This window comes from Talpa occidentalis, unplaced genomic scaffold, assembly GCF_014898055.3.
Source record: "Talpa occidentalis isolate TD23 unplaced genomic scaffold, MPIMG_talOcc4v2.1 talOcc4.13, whole genome shotgun sequence".
In the NCBI taxonomy this organism is placed as follows: domain Eukaryota; kingdom Metazoa; phylum Chordata; class Mammalia; order Eulipotyphla; family Talpidae; genus Talpa; species Talpa occidentalis.
The window spans coordinates 96216335-96230836 of NW_023601322.1; the positions used below are offsets into that span (position 1 = coordinate 96216335).

At 44.6% G+C, this 14502-nt stretch overlaps 1 protein-coding gene across 3 annotated transcripts in view; it reads right to left on the bottom strand.

Annotated features, from left to right (window-relative positions):
• EGF (epidermal growth factor) overlaps positions 1 to 14502 on the bottom strand; it is a 52540-nt gene that overhangs the window by 25409 nt on the left and 12629 nt on the right. For 2 of the 3 annotated variants that reach the window (XM_037509550.2, XM_037509552.1), the window contains exons 6-11: positions 10999 to 11124; positions 10103 to 10225; positions 8555 to 8677; positions 6950 to 7075; positions 5419 to 5555; positions 2550 to 2698 (exon numbers count right to left, since the gene is read on the bottom strand). In XM_037509550.2, coding sequence (XP_037365447.1) covers positions 2550 to 2698; positions 5419 to 5555; positions 6950 to 7075; positions 8555 to 8677; positions 10103 to 10225; positions 10999 to 11124 — 784 coding nt within the window. The remainder of the gene's footprint in view (positions 1 to 2549; positions 2699 to 5418; positions 5556 to 6949; positions 7076 to 8554; positions 8678 to 10102; positions 10226 to 10998; positions 11125 to 14502) is intronic. The other variant, XM_037509551.2, reaches the window with a different exon arrangement.

Consider the following 14502-nt stretch of genomic DNA (forward strand, 5'->3'; position numbering starts at 1 on the left):
ACCTGACTCTAAGCCACCAGAAGGGGTAAGCTCCTCTCTGCTGCTTTCACTTGGTTAAGAGTCACCATGTTATCTCATATGAGCTTGGAATCTCTGTTATTTAAATCCAATTTCTAGCTAATATCAAGGATTTCAAATTATAAACCTCTCATTTCCAGACAAATTAAAGGTTGCTTTTCACAGCTGCCTTTAGAGGGAAGATAACTTAAGAAGGGTTTGTTATTACCCAAGACAACGAAACCAGGGAATTTGAGGTCTGTTTCTCCAGCATGGGGCGACTCAGTACGGGGGACCACAGTGCTATTAACCACACACTGTTAAAATTAGAGGTGCTGTGGAATGTGGGAACAATGAGGAGACCCCCGTATCCTCGGAGGGGCCAAGAGGGCTGACATCTGTCATCTGGATCAAGGTTACTCTCCTGAGAACCACAGGGTACTGCTCTGTTATTATACACCACCCACATTTTTCTGTGTCCTTTTAAGTAGGTTCAACACAGAGGAGACCATTACTTTGATTTTTGTCACTGCTACAACTGAAGTTGATTTTCATTTGTTATATGATCTGGTTGGAGCACATTTTTTTTTAAAGATTTATTTTTTTAAATTTATACAGGCCAGATGTGTGGGAGGGTGAGAGAATTTACCAAAGTCAGAGTGGGGAACAGAACAGGCAGACTGACTGAAATACACTGCTGAGGGGAGCAGCGGGCTAGACAAGAGTCTGCCGCGCCATGTGGGTATCTCTGCAGCTGGCCGGGATCGAACCTGAGCTTCAGAGGCTGCGGACAGCTTCACAACGCTGTGCTCAACTGCCTGAGCCACCAGGGTGGCCCTAGTTGGAGCACATTTTAACCAAGGCAGTTGGGAAGGTGGTTCCTCTCTATGATTATTAAAAGTCTAAGCTTTGGGGCCTCCCTGGTGGCACAAGGGGTTAAGACACAGCCTATGAAGCTATCCCGCAGCCACTGCAGCATGAATTCAAGCCCCGGCCAGGGAGCTACCCACATGGCGCAGCAGACCTCTCCTGAATCACCTGCTGCTCCCCTCAGCAGTGGATTTCAGTCAGTCTGCCTGTTCTGCTCCCCACTCTGTCTCTGGTGAATCCTCCCACCCCCTACACCTCTGGCCTATACCCCAGTTCTTGTATGCATAAATAAATAAACCCTAAAAAAAAAGTCTAAGCTTTGCGAACACTCATCCTTGAATTCAAATTCCAGATCCACTACTTGCTGGCTGCTTGGCCTTGGGAAAGTTCTTTTACCACTTTAATTTTCAGTTTTTAATATTTAACTTTGGGATAAGAAAACTGACCTTGTGAGGATTCGGTTGTATTGTAGGTAGAAAGCTCTTAGCACAGTATCTGAGGCACAGTGGTTATTCAGTAAATAAACACCCAAAAAATGAAGGAATGGGGGTGTGGTTGAATGAAAAAGTACACGAATGAACCCCTGATCTACAAGCGCCATGTTACAACTGCACTGCACACCACACATCTGGCTCGTTTAAAGCCCATTTGTTTCCCCTGGGTTGCCCAAGTAAAAGCCATTTTCTAGGACCAAGAAAATGAAGCATATCACCCTGTCCCTGGCATGGGCGATGGACTGCTGACTCCAGAGGTGAAAACCTAATCCTCTCTTCCTTTACATTCACACAGTGGCACAGGTATAGGATATTCAGGTTGGCCACCATTCCCAGCATGGGTTTCAGTGACTGAGAAAATACCCTAAAGTACATAGCATCCTTATTCATACCCTACAAGGCTGACTGTGTGGTAGCCTCTTCTCTCTCACGAGCAAGGCAGCGGGCTAAGCAGTGTGCAGAGGGCAGAACCACCACCCTTCCCTCTGAGAGGAGGACAGACCACCTCGCCCCTCCTGAGGTCCTTCCTCCAGCGCGAAGCTCTGGCTCCTCCTTCATGCTCTCCTACATGGATTCCGCCCAAGATTCAGCACTTGCATGTCATGTAAGCTTGAATAAATCACTTTCTCCCTCTGCACAAGGAGCGGGGTGACCTCCTGGTTCTTGAAGATTTTCCAGCACTCCTCTGAGAGCACACCCTTCATTGGCAACGATCCACCACAGCCACATGGTATCACTAGCCCTGACATTCAGACCAGACGTCGGCACCAGAGTCCCGTGCGCATGGGCTCTGGCTGGGGAAACCTGGCACCTGCCAGCTCACGCGCATCTCCCATGTTCCCTAGGCAAGAGCCTTATACACAGCGGATGTTCAGAATGTTTGTTGACTGCATTCAGACAGCTTTTGCATTTCTCTGATGACAGCAGCCCGAACTGTAAAAACACATGCCACACTCTTGGTTCTTAAATCTCTCCCTTGGATATACATCTAGTCCTGATGAACCAAGGAATATCCCGTTGGGTGGTAGGGGAGGGAGGGGGTGTGGGGACAGAAATGGGGGCATCTTCCTGCAGTCCCAACCAAGTGCTTCCCAATATTTTTCTGAGTTCAAAGTCAGAGACAAATGGCTGATGACCTATCCCATTGCTGTCATCCCACGTGGCTTAAAATGGAAAGAGGAAACATACCCTCTGTCTGTCCAGTATAATTTGCGGTTGATCCAGTCGAGAGCAAGTGCTTCGGGCACACCTACTTCTTCCTGAATGAGCTGCTCCCGCTGCGAACCGTCCAGGTTGGCTCTCTCTATCCAGCTCAGGGCTGCGTGGGCGAAATAGATCTACAAAGAGAAGGGAGTCTGCTTTGTTACAATGAATGTGGAATCTATGCATACGAGTTTAAAGATCTACAGCGCATACAGGGTAAGAGGTGGCTCTGCAAATGATTCGCAGGCAACTGGCCTTCACCCCTGTTACTTCTCAGTTTCAGTTTCCTCATTGGTCAAATGGAGATAAAAATACCAGCTGCATTTGTCTTGTGTATATAAAACACCATCGCCCTGGGATGCCCATGTACTTCTCTTTCTTCTGGTCATTTATTAATTTTGATCACTGGTCAATACCAGAGTTGCGTGCTGAAGCTTTGTGGCTCCACAGCCTGGAAGGGAACACTGATGAGCAGTCTGCACAAGGCCACTGGCCAAGCTGTTCTCTCCACTGCTCACTCCACGGTGCTCACCTACTCGTCAGGAGATATAGGCTCCCCTCCCCACTTTGCTGCTTATTTGTTTCAGGCCTGACCACATCCTCTGGCCTCAATTTTCTCAACTGTAACAATGACCAGTTAGACTAGATGTTTGCTAAAGTTCCTTTCATCTCTAGCCATACATCATTTCATTTTATTTTAGATTTATTTATTTATACAAGAACCTGGGTACAGGCCAGATGTGTGAAGGGTGAGAGGATTCACCAGAGACAGAGTGGGGAACAGAACAGGCAGACTGATGAAATACACTGCTGAGGGGAGCAGCGGGGAGATAAGAGAGGTCTGCTGCACCATGTGGGTAGCTCGCTGGCTGGGGATCGAACACGTGCTACAGTGGCTGTAAAGAGCTTCATAGATTGCGTCTTAACCCCTTGTGCCACCAGGGAGACCCCATAATTTCATTTTAATGAATTCCTTTTGATCACCCGAGCATACCTTGCAGGTGTAAGGTTCTCCAGTTGAGTATGTAGACCATCAACAGGTACAGAATTTTACAAGTGTTTAAAACTCCTGTGGATCTGCTGACATTTGATTACATGTATTTGTGGTTTTTTAACTGTGAGTGCACACAGGTACATAAAAATCTGCTCAGTGATGAGAATATTTATTTCTGCCAATTCATTCACAAATGGGTTATCTTTCTGTTTAAAATAGAAAAGTTTCTATTCCATAATATAAAAATGGGTGGTGCTTGGCATATATAAAAGCACTCTGCTAGAACTGTTTCTCAAACTTAGGGTGCCTATATGAATCATCTGGGAATCTGGTTAAAAAGCAAATTGTGAGTCCTTGATCAGGAGGGGGGTGCCTGACAGTTTGCTGTTTCCATAGATTCCAGGTGACATTGTTGGTGCTGGTCCAAGGACCACAGTTTGAGAAGAAAGATCATGAGACTATTGACTAGAGAAATGAAAGCCGGCCACATGATGTAAAGTTTATTCTGTGTCTTCTAATTCACCTGCTTGTAACAAGTATGATAGTGCATTCAATACCGGTTTGATAATACCTGAATCTTGAATTGAATTTTTTAATCTATCAATCATTTCTTTCTATTAATACGTCTTCCACGGATCAAATAGATTCATTTCAGGCAACAGAAAGGATTGCTTGCTAATGTTTAAGTACAAAACATTTATTTGCAAAATTATTTATATTTGGGGGCTCCCTGGTGGCGCAGGAGGTTGAGCGCAGCCCTGTGAAGCTGTCCGCAGCCTCTGCAGTGCCTGTTCGATAACCGCCAGCCACAGAGATACCCACATGGCACACAGACCTCTCCTGCCTTGCCTGCTGCTCCCCTCAGTAGTGTATTTCATCAGTCTGCCTGTTCTATTCCCCGCTCTGTCTCTGGTGAGTCCGCTCACCCTCCCACACATCTGCCCTGTACCCCAGTTCTTGTATAAATAAATAAATCTTTAAAAAAAATTTTATATTTGGCTATCACAAAAAGTGAACCCAGCATCTGTTTGCTTTACTCTTTTGGTCTTAGCTAGATTGCTTTAAATCAAGAGGGAAAAATGCACAAAATTTAAAATTCTTGGAATTAACACACCATCCAGTAATAAATAATTATGGAGGTGGATTAATAGCTATGTAAATTTATAATCGGCAGGTGATTCATCTCCCAAGTGGACACTGTAATACCTCACTTCAAGCCCATTCTAACCTAGAACACATACAACTAAGAAATTGCAGGCCAAATGGCCAGCTGATAAGGATGATATTACTAAAATTCTGAACTATACACAAAAAAAGTCCATGTAAAACTGATTATTGTGCAAATGATGTTGTGTTGAACAACCAACCATTCAACACAATGAATCACAAAGCTGATGTTTTCTGATTTTTATGGTTAAGAGGTCACTGAATCGCCTCCCCCAGTGACATATATTAAATACAAACTACTAAGCTGTATTTCCTACTCCATACTGGCACCGCTCATTCCTCCCATCATCAGCAGAAAAAACAAAAACATATCTGTGCTGCTCCTCTGTGAGTATGGTACTGTGCTAGCCTCCCATTCTCCTCTCGAAAGAGGAAACGAACGTTAAGATCCTGTGCAGTCATCCCCAGTAAATTGTCCAAATCACAACAGAGACCAGGGTGGAATTATGGTAACAGAAAAGTCCTTACAATTTCTCAAATGATGTCTGTAGGTCTTTATTTAAATGTTTCTGTGCCTAATCTTCCTAAGCTTAATTAGCAGAGGACTTTCAGATAGGGCAGGGCATCTGTAAGGACAAAGTCCTCTCCTCCGTCCTCAAAGCAGGGCCACAGGCTCCCGTGACAACGCCGTACCTTATTTTCCACAGGGTCATGATCCAGGGCTAACACCGTCCCCATCTGCTGGCTCAGCAGGATCCCATAATCTGTTCCATCGAAACACATGTGTTGGATATTTTCAGAATTGGCAAACAGCAAAAATGGTTGCGGTCCTGTTAACCAAATTTCAAATATTTAAAATATGCTTTGATGCCCAGAAAGTACCTCTGACTCTTCCCTTACATGATATCCTCTTCCTTCAGTTCTGCAGTACTTGTGTTCTTCATTTCCCACCAATATGGTATGGGTAGGACAGTCAGGAGGCCTTGCTCTTCCAGGGGGTGACACCTTGCCGGAACCCCATGACTGGATTCCACCCTCCCTCAGGGCCTGCTTTTAAAATGCAAATTAGGGCCTCCCCTGGTGGCACAGCGGTTGAGCGCCAGTTCTTCCCTGGCCACCGGCGAGGGTCCCACAAAAAAATAAAATAAAATAAAATAAAATAAAATAAAATAAAATGCAAATTACTTATAGGAAAAGACACCCATATATAACCAACATGACAGCTATGTCCTGTTCCCCTTAGCGCTGTGCTCTCCTAGGCTCACACACACTAAAATATTCACGTTAGCAGGTTGTGTTCATCCATGTGTCCTTGGCACTTGTGAAAGGCAGGCTTGACTATGGGAGCTAAAAATGAGCCCCTGATCCTTTCAGAATTCAGGTTATGCTGCTTTAACTAAGACTCTGAGAAGTTAAGAGTATTGGGGTCTCCCTTAGGCCAGCTCTGCAGACTCATTACACTACCCCAGATGACAAGCACAATGAACCACAGGAGAAACTAAATGAATTTGGTCTAAATCCAGGCTTCTCAAGCTGTTGAAAGGACACAAGGACTATCATATCAGAAGGTGAAAAAAGACACATACAACACATACAACACATTTTGACATAAAAAGGACAAAATTGTCTGGGCCTCCCTGGTGGACCAGGGCTCAAGTCTCAGTGCCATCAGACCTCTCCTGTCTTGCCTGCTGCTCCCCTCAGCAGTGTATTTCAATAGATCCACCTTCTCTCTCCTTACTCTGTCTCTGGTGAGTCCTCTCACCCCCACACCTCTGGCCTGCACCCCAATTCTTGTATGTATACATTTTTTAAATTTTTAAAAATATAAAAATGACATAATTTTCCAAGGTATTAGGATTATTATAGTCACTGGGGAGATGAAAATCAAATCAACCACCAAATATGAATAAATACCTCTCAAAACTTTATAATGTTTTAAGATTATTCTGGTCACGACTTCTCTATTTGCTAGGATGCATACTTGATGTTACAGCAGGTCTTTGCTGAATACCAATTAACTTAGAAATATTCTTCAAAACCATGATGATTATTTATATACCCACTATTTACATTTATAATGTGATTAGCTTTCCATGTCCAAAAATTAAAAATCAGACTTTTTCCCCGGAAGTCAAAAGCAATTTCACTCTCTATTTTCCTAAAAGAAATGTTTTAACAGAATCTTTTTCCAGACACATTTTCAAGTGCCCGCAGCACTAACCTGAAGCTGCACAGCTCTTTTTGTCCAGTTGCAGGTTATACCCAGGAAAGCAACCACATTCCCAAGATACCGGACTGAGAGGCAGGCAGAGCTGGCTACATCCACCATTATCAGGTGATGAACACCCTACAAGAAACAATCCTTGGTAATTACGCTCTCTCATTCCAAAATGAGACAATTTTCAATCAAATAATCGAGGTGAGCCAAAATAATAAACATTTTAAAACCACTTCCATAACCATCCACACAGCTGCAGTAAAGTTTATTTTGCAGAGATTAGGAGCGAGTCACCTTACTCTACCTCCCTGTAACTGGCATCATGAATGTTAACCCTTCACATCTCAATGGCCTTTGTCATCTTGTTTTATCACTGAAATTGAGGACAAGCACACTGGCAGCTTGTTGGAATAAGAAATGCGTCCTGATGAGACTAGTAGTTGGTCTACCTCATCCTAGTGAGTATTATATTGTTTCTCTCTCATGCTTTTGGTCTCATTACGCTTTCCTTTTCTTTATTAAAAAACAAAGATTCGGGGGGCCTCCCCGGTGGCGCAGCGGTTGAGCGCTGGGTTGCAAAGCTGCCCGCAGCCTCTGCGGCGCCGGTTCGATCCCCGGCTGCTCCCCGGCCACCAGAGGAGGGTCCCACATGGTGCGCAGACCTCTCCTGCCGCCCGCTGCTCCCCTCAGCAGTGTACTTCGATCCTTCTGCCTGCTCTGCTCCCCGCTCTGGCTCTGGTGAATTCTCTCACCCTCCCGCGCTTCTGACTGTACCCAGTGCATGTATAAACAAAACAAACAAACAAATAAATAAATAAAAAAATAAAAACATGAAAAACAAAACAAAAAAAAAAAACAAACAAAGATTTGGGGGCCTCCCTGGTGGTGCTAGGGGTTAAGTCTCAGTACAATGAAGCAATCCCCAGCCACTGTAGCACGAGTTCAATCCCCAGCCAGGGAGCCACCCACATGGCACAGCAGACCTCTCCTGACTCGCCTGCTGCTCCCCTCAGCAGTGTATTTCAGTAGATCTACCTGTTCTGCTCCCCACTCTGTCTCTGGGGTATCCTCTCACCCCTCGCGCCTCTGGCCTACACCCCAGTTCTTGCATGAATAAATAAATAAATCTTTTAAAAAAATAAAAAGATTCACGAATCACATTCTTGCTAATTTTGAGTTACCACCGGCCCTCTCTATGCTGCAGCCACTATGAAAATAAAAGCAAAAAGGTGTTAATTATGTCCAGGGAACAGGCTAAGTTCCCTGCATTCGCCAGCTTTCTTCATGCTGCCCACAAATGCAGAAGAAACTGTCACTTCTGAGGAGGAAACTGAGAGCAAGGGAGGCCAGCAACTAGCACTAACACTGCTAGTAACTGGCAGTGCAACCTCAGGCTGCCTGCCAGCAAACCCTTGCTCCTAACCACTACACTACGGCTATGTAGGGACAAAGCAACAAAACCCTCATTTAAACCTATGTTACTCTGTTAGATAAGTATATTTCAATGTGTAATGCTGAGAAATTTATTCTCCTTTGTCCACGAGATCAATTTTAGGTATCAATTAGGAAATGGATGTTCTCAAGCCAACAAGAGGTCCAGAAACTCACCAGAACATGTTTTTCCATCTGCCTCAAGCACTGAGCCTTCAGGACAGAAACACATGGGGCCATGTGGTGTCAGCAGACAGTTGTGAGTGCATCCAGATGCATTGCTTGGGCAGGAAACTAACTCTAAAGAATAAGGTCAAGATTAGTACCAAACCAAATTCATGGAAATTTAGTAAAAATCAGATTCTAAGGAAAACGCTTTCCTGAAAAGAGTAAGCCAAAAAAGGATCAAACATGTATGAAATACTGAGATAATGGAGATTTAAAAAATAAGGAAAAATTTCAAATCTAAAAACACAAAGACCTTGGATTCTAGAAAATAGCTCTGATATCCTCTAAGTTTCTTTTATGCCAAATCCTATTTTTAAAATAACTAGTCATCAAAATGCCAAAATGTTTTAAATGGAGCTTGGCTAAATGATGCTCAAGTTGATTTGAAGAGCAAACTGTATGTGTAAGAAAAACTAAGAACATTGTATGAGTGTCATGAGGAGCAGGAAGAGGCTGAGAGGCAGCTAACAAATATCAAAATTACAGTATTTTAGATAAGATAAGGTACCAGGATTGTGTTTTTTGCATGTTGATCTTTCAAGGATGCATAATGAGATAAGGACAAAGAAACAGGACAGAATATACATGCTAATCTATATTAAGACATCCATAGCTCTATGTATGTATGCATGTACTATGTGTATATATGTGTATCTTTCTATCTATCTGGAGTAGCTGTTTCTCTACCTTAGAGGTTTTGATTAAATAGGTACAGGATAAGTACAGATACTCAAGTTTTAAGAAGCAAAACAAAATAAAATTCCTAGGTGTTTCTGATGCATACAGCTGATAGAGAACCACCCACCCAGATCGTGACTGTTAGCATGTGATTAAGGGGTACCCAGAGACCCCAAACAAACAGGGTGCATGCTCTAAAATGTGGGGGGTCCTGCCACCTCCCACATAAAGACAAAATCTGACTTTTTGTGTGAAAGATCTTTAACAGGATTCGTGTGCACAGAGAGGGAAGAGGAGAGAGAATATTACTAATAGTTTCCCAATAAAAACCCTAATAAAATGCCTTGTAAATGCCCAGCTAAACTGGGTGGCCTGAAGCAAGGACACTGAGGCCCAGAAGCTGGCCACAAGTTCAAGGCACCTCCTGGCCAGCAACCATAGGAAAGGGGTTCTGAAGCAGGTCCCAGAAAGTGGGGGCAAAAGGAGATACCACATCAGGATAACAGATGCCATTGTCAGCCCCCACGTGTCTCTTGCAAGTGTCTCTACAGGCCTCCCCTCTGTATGTCTCTTTCTATTTTTCCTTCCCAGCAGGACCAGGATGCAAGACAGGCCTAGAAGCAAGGGCTCTCCTTGGCCCACCTGCCCTGTGGCATGCAGCTTCACCTGGCCACCCAGCTCTGCCCACAGATCCCAGCAGCTAGTTCAGGGTGGCTGCTTGTAAGAGGGGGTGGGAACACGGTGCCTCCCCTAACAATCACTTAGAAACATCATTGAAAATGAAAGGGAGCGATGCAGCAAGTCCTTGCTGAGACTTACGGTGACACTGTTTCCCATCAGGAAGCAGAATGAAGCCCTTAGGGCAGGTGCAGTAGTAGGACCCAGGGGTGTTCTCACAGCCGAGAGCACAGCCATGCTTCCACGAGGCACACTCATTGACATCTGCACAGTGACCAAGCCACAGGTAGTCAGACAGCTCTTGACAAGGATGGAGCCCCTCCACCTGCTCTTCACCCCTCAACCTACAGGGACCCTTTCCCTGAATGTGGGGACAGCTCCCTGCTTTACTCCGGCTCGTGCCCTGCCTTCCAGCTCATTCTAGGACCCTGGTCCACTGGTCAATGTCAGCAGCGAACTAGAATGAACAGGCAACTGCCCGGTTGACCAGAAGTCTCTCCCCAGCTTGCGCCAGGACCACTGGGTTCTTTTCATCAGGACCCCCCCCCCCCGAGAAGGGTACAAGTTTCTCTTGGCTTCACTCAGTTCAGCCTGGGGGCTCAAAATTGGCGGAGCCCTGGAAAACCAGCCTGGTGCAGTTTCTCAAGATTCCTACCAGACCTTATGGGGTGAGAAGCCACACACGCTTTGAGAATCCTGCGGTTGTTCTGAACTCCTCCCCTAAAACATCTGAAATCCTGACATTTTGCTCATCGTCAAACCCCCAGAGGCCAATGGAGGCCACTCAGGAACCCTGCCTTATGTCAACCCCTGCGTAGGCTCTCAAAGAGGCTGAGGTAAGAAACAAGATGTAATGACCTGCAAGTATTAAAAAGGCTTTAAAGGGGGCAGAGGTAGAGAGAATTGCATTGGGGGGTGGGGGGGTGGGCGGGGAACACTTGAAGTGGGTTTCATACAAAGGCTCTAGATAACACCCCAAAAACCAGCTGCAGGCTGGGAGGGCTTTCCTGGCCTCCAGACCACCCCTGTGACTTTACCTTCACAGGACTTCCCATCCCAGCTCAGAGCATAGCCCTCAGCACACGAGCCCCGGGGGGCCTCAGGGTCTTGCCCGCACATGCTGTCGCTGCAGTTACTGCTCTTCGGTTTGCAGAGGTTTTGATCTAAAAGAGATGGGGTTTATTTAAAGTGGTGTGTTTTGACAGGGGACAGTGCTTGATCCTTTCACAGCTCTGGGGTCAGGCATGGTGCCCGAATTCCACTGTGTTCTAGTAACTTCTGTGATTGTATGACTCCTGCGCCCACCCCAGGATCTGATTTGCTGGAGATACCATTCCTCAGGTTACAAAGACTCAGCACAACTTCGTAGCTGTTTCACTCCATCTTATTTTCTATCTATATAAAGATTAATAATAAAACACATGCTTAAAAATTCTGTAAGTGAACTATCTACTTAGGAAACAAAAAAGAACATCTTTCCTACCTATTTAATAAGGTTCAAACCTAAGAACATCTTAGGTTTAGGTCAGACCTATAATATTTAGCTGTTTATCATTATTTGAAGAACAACATTTTTCATACTTAATATAAACTACTGCCATATGTCTCATGCCCAAATGTCTGAGTTTTGACTACCAGCAGCTCACATTTTACCAAAACCCAAGGTAAATAAAATCTGCTCGGGGCGGTAGGTGTGTGGGTTGAATTTGTCAAATAGATGCAACACCGAATGGCTAACCCAGTACCTTTGCTTTTCCGAGCCAAAGTCAAGGACTAAACCAGTCAAGTGTGTCCCTGTTCAAATTTTGCTCCTTCTTATTTTTTGCCAGGGGTTTTATAACAAGCTCTGGGAAATACAGAGATAAGCTCAGGTCTCAGGGCAGATGCCGGGATCCAGGAAGCTATAGAGGCCACAAACGTGACAGCAAAGGAAGACTGAGGGGGTGCCTGTTGAGACCGGGGAGCTCTTGTGACAAGAGATGATTCAGAGCTTAAGAGAAGGATTGGACAGCCTGCCTGAGAAGGGCACAAGAAAGGACACCACGGAGGGCCTGAGCGCAGACCCGGGTCCAGATTCTACTGGAGGTCCCTCTGACCCCCTTTATCCACTTACAAGCAGACTCAGGACACCATTCCCTTTGATTTCAGGTCTGTGCTTGGGCAGTCACACCCGGAACAGTCAGGTGACAATGACCCCAGGAGAGGAAGAATCCCTGGAGGGCAGGACGCCCTGCTGAGAGTCTGCCTGGGCAAATCAACAGAAAGGCCTTGCAAGCTGCATTTTTACCAGGTTTGTAGATATCCAGATGGAAAGTCTTCACACCACACTCAAAGAAACACAGGCCCAATCTTCTCATGAGACAGCCCAGCTTCATCTCAGTTACAGCCCAACCTTTTCTCTAGTCTGTGCTATTCCAGGCTATTTTAAAAGTGCTTATTCAGATCTCTTAACAGAATGAAAGGCAAAGTCAGGCCTGCCAATTATGCAACACCAGCAAGTATGGCCTGCTACAGCAGTCAAGTCTGACAATGAATAGTTTTGGATGTTAATTCCCAAAATTATGCTTCTTGTCTACAGTTTTGTTGCTAATTATCATGAGTAGTTACATCGCCATTCATGTTCCCAATGCTTCACACATCCAAATTTTAATAAAGCAAAATTAAAAACATAATGACCCAAATGTTTAAAGTACATGACTAAAATCTGAAATTTATAAATTTATTGGTGACAAAATGCACCCATTTCATATTGCTTTTTTTAAAAAAAAGCACATCATGCTGTTAACTTTAAATTGTACGAATTTCAAAAGTGCACGACAACAAAAATCCAGAAAGTTCTGATTTGGCCTTTTAATAGCCCCAAAGTACCACCACTTTTTGAGATAATGCCAAAAAAAAAAAAAAAAAAAAAAGGAGGAATTATGTTTCCTGTATATATCCCTTATAAAAATATTTCCAAACTAGTATAATAGAGAGCCACTAGATTCAGTATTAGGGAAACTAATTGGTCTTGTTTTGCCTTTGACTTCAAATCACTTAATCTCTTTGATCTTCATTTTTTAATCCATGAAATAAAAGTAGAGATTCCTCACCAAAAAAACAAAAATGTTTTTAAGGTTCGATCCAGAATCAGGTGTTGGTAGTAAATTCCCCCAAGTGTATCCTCTAAAGATTCTCAACCCTTACCTGCTGCTTGGAACATAAACAAAGAGCAGAAAGACTAATGAGAACACAGCTAATGTCTAGGGGCCAGGAAATGCTTTTCTCTTTGGTATCTAGATCCAGTATTAATTTTTTCTCCTTTGGACTTCTGCATTACTTGTCACCTGCTCTGGCATCTGTCCATCATCATCATCACGACTAAGTCTAGCATCTTTTGTGCATTCATCATGATGCCCGGGTGTGCACCACACCCCTCTGGAACCCAAGCACAAGACCCCAATCACGCCACCCCGATGCAACTCCTGGAATTTCCAGTCAGCCTCAAACTGGAACTCAAACCCGTGGTCAGATGGCGCTGGCCACGCTACCCTCTAGTTTTGATGACTTATTAACAATGTACATCCCTTTGCAGTGACAAACATAATAAACAGGAGAGCAGTCGCTCTTACCTCTAAGTGGCAGTGCTGATGCCGTGACCTGAATTCAGACACCAAACACCTTCAAAGGTCATTTGAGGAAGTGGCAAAGCAGAGGATTGAGGGCTGTAATTTTGTTTAATCTCTTTAATCTGCTGTTCTTTAGCTTCAAAATAGGCCGAAGCCAGCACTCTGAAGGCTGCTGCTGACCTTGGATAACATCCTTCCTACAGCCCAGCCGTTGTGCTTAATCACCTCTGAGATCAAATTAAAGCTCCTAATCGTGGAGTTTAATGTCCATCACCCCTGCACACACGGCTCTCGCTGCAACCAAGGATGGCTGTGGCTTCCTCCCTCAACCAGCTCTCGAACAGCACACGGGGGAGCCTCTGTCCTGCTTTTCTCCTCTGATCACACCATTTTTCCTGCCTCAAATTCATGCCAGCCTCAACCGTCTCCACAAAAGCTTTCTAGTCTCTTCTGTTTGAACCCATTTACTGAACCAGTCCTGCGAGTAAACAGAACCCCCCAGTATTCAGACCCCACGATTAGAAATGTGAAGATTAGGGCCTCCCTGGTGAAGCAAGGGGTTAAGTCACAGCACTATGAAGCAATCCACAGCCACTGGAGCACAAGTAGGATCCCCGGGCAGGGAGCTACACACATGGCACAGCAGACCTCGCCTGTTTCACCCGCTGCTCCCCTCAGTGGTGTATTTCGGTATATCTGCCTATTCTGCTCCTCACTCTGCCTGTGGTGAATCCTCACACCCCGTGCATCTCTGGCCTGTACCCCAATTCTTGTATGCATAAATAAATAAATCTTAAAAAAAAACCTTCCATCTGCATCTCAAGAATACAGGAGAAAGCAAAAATACTGAGTCATTTTGCAAACTAATATCTATGAACATCAAACACCCAAGAAGTGAAACTTAAAATAATGTTATTAACATTCCCATGCTAA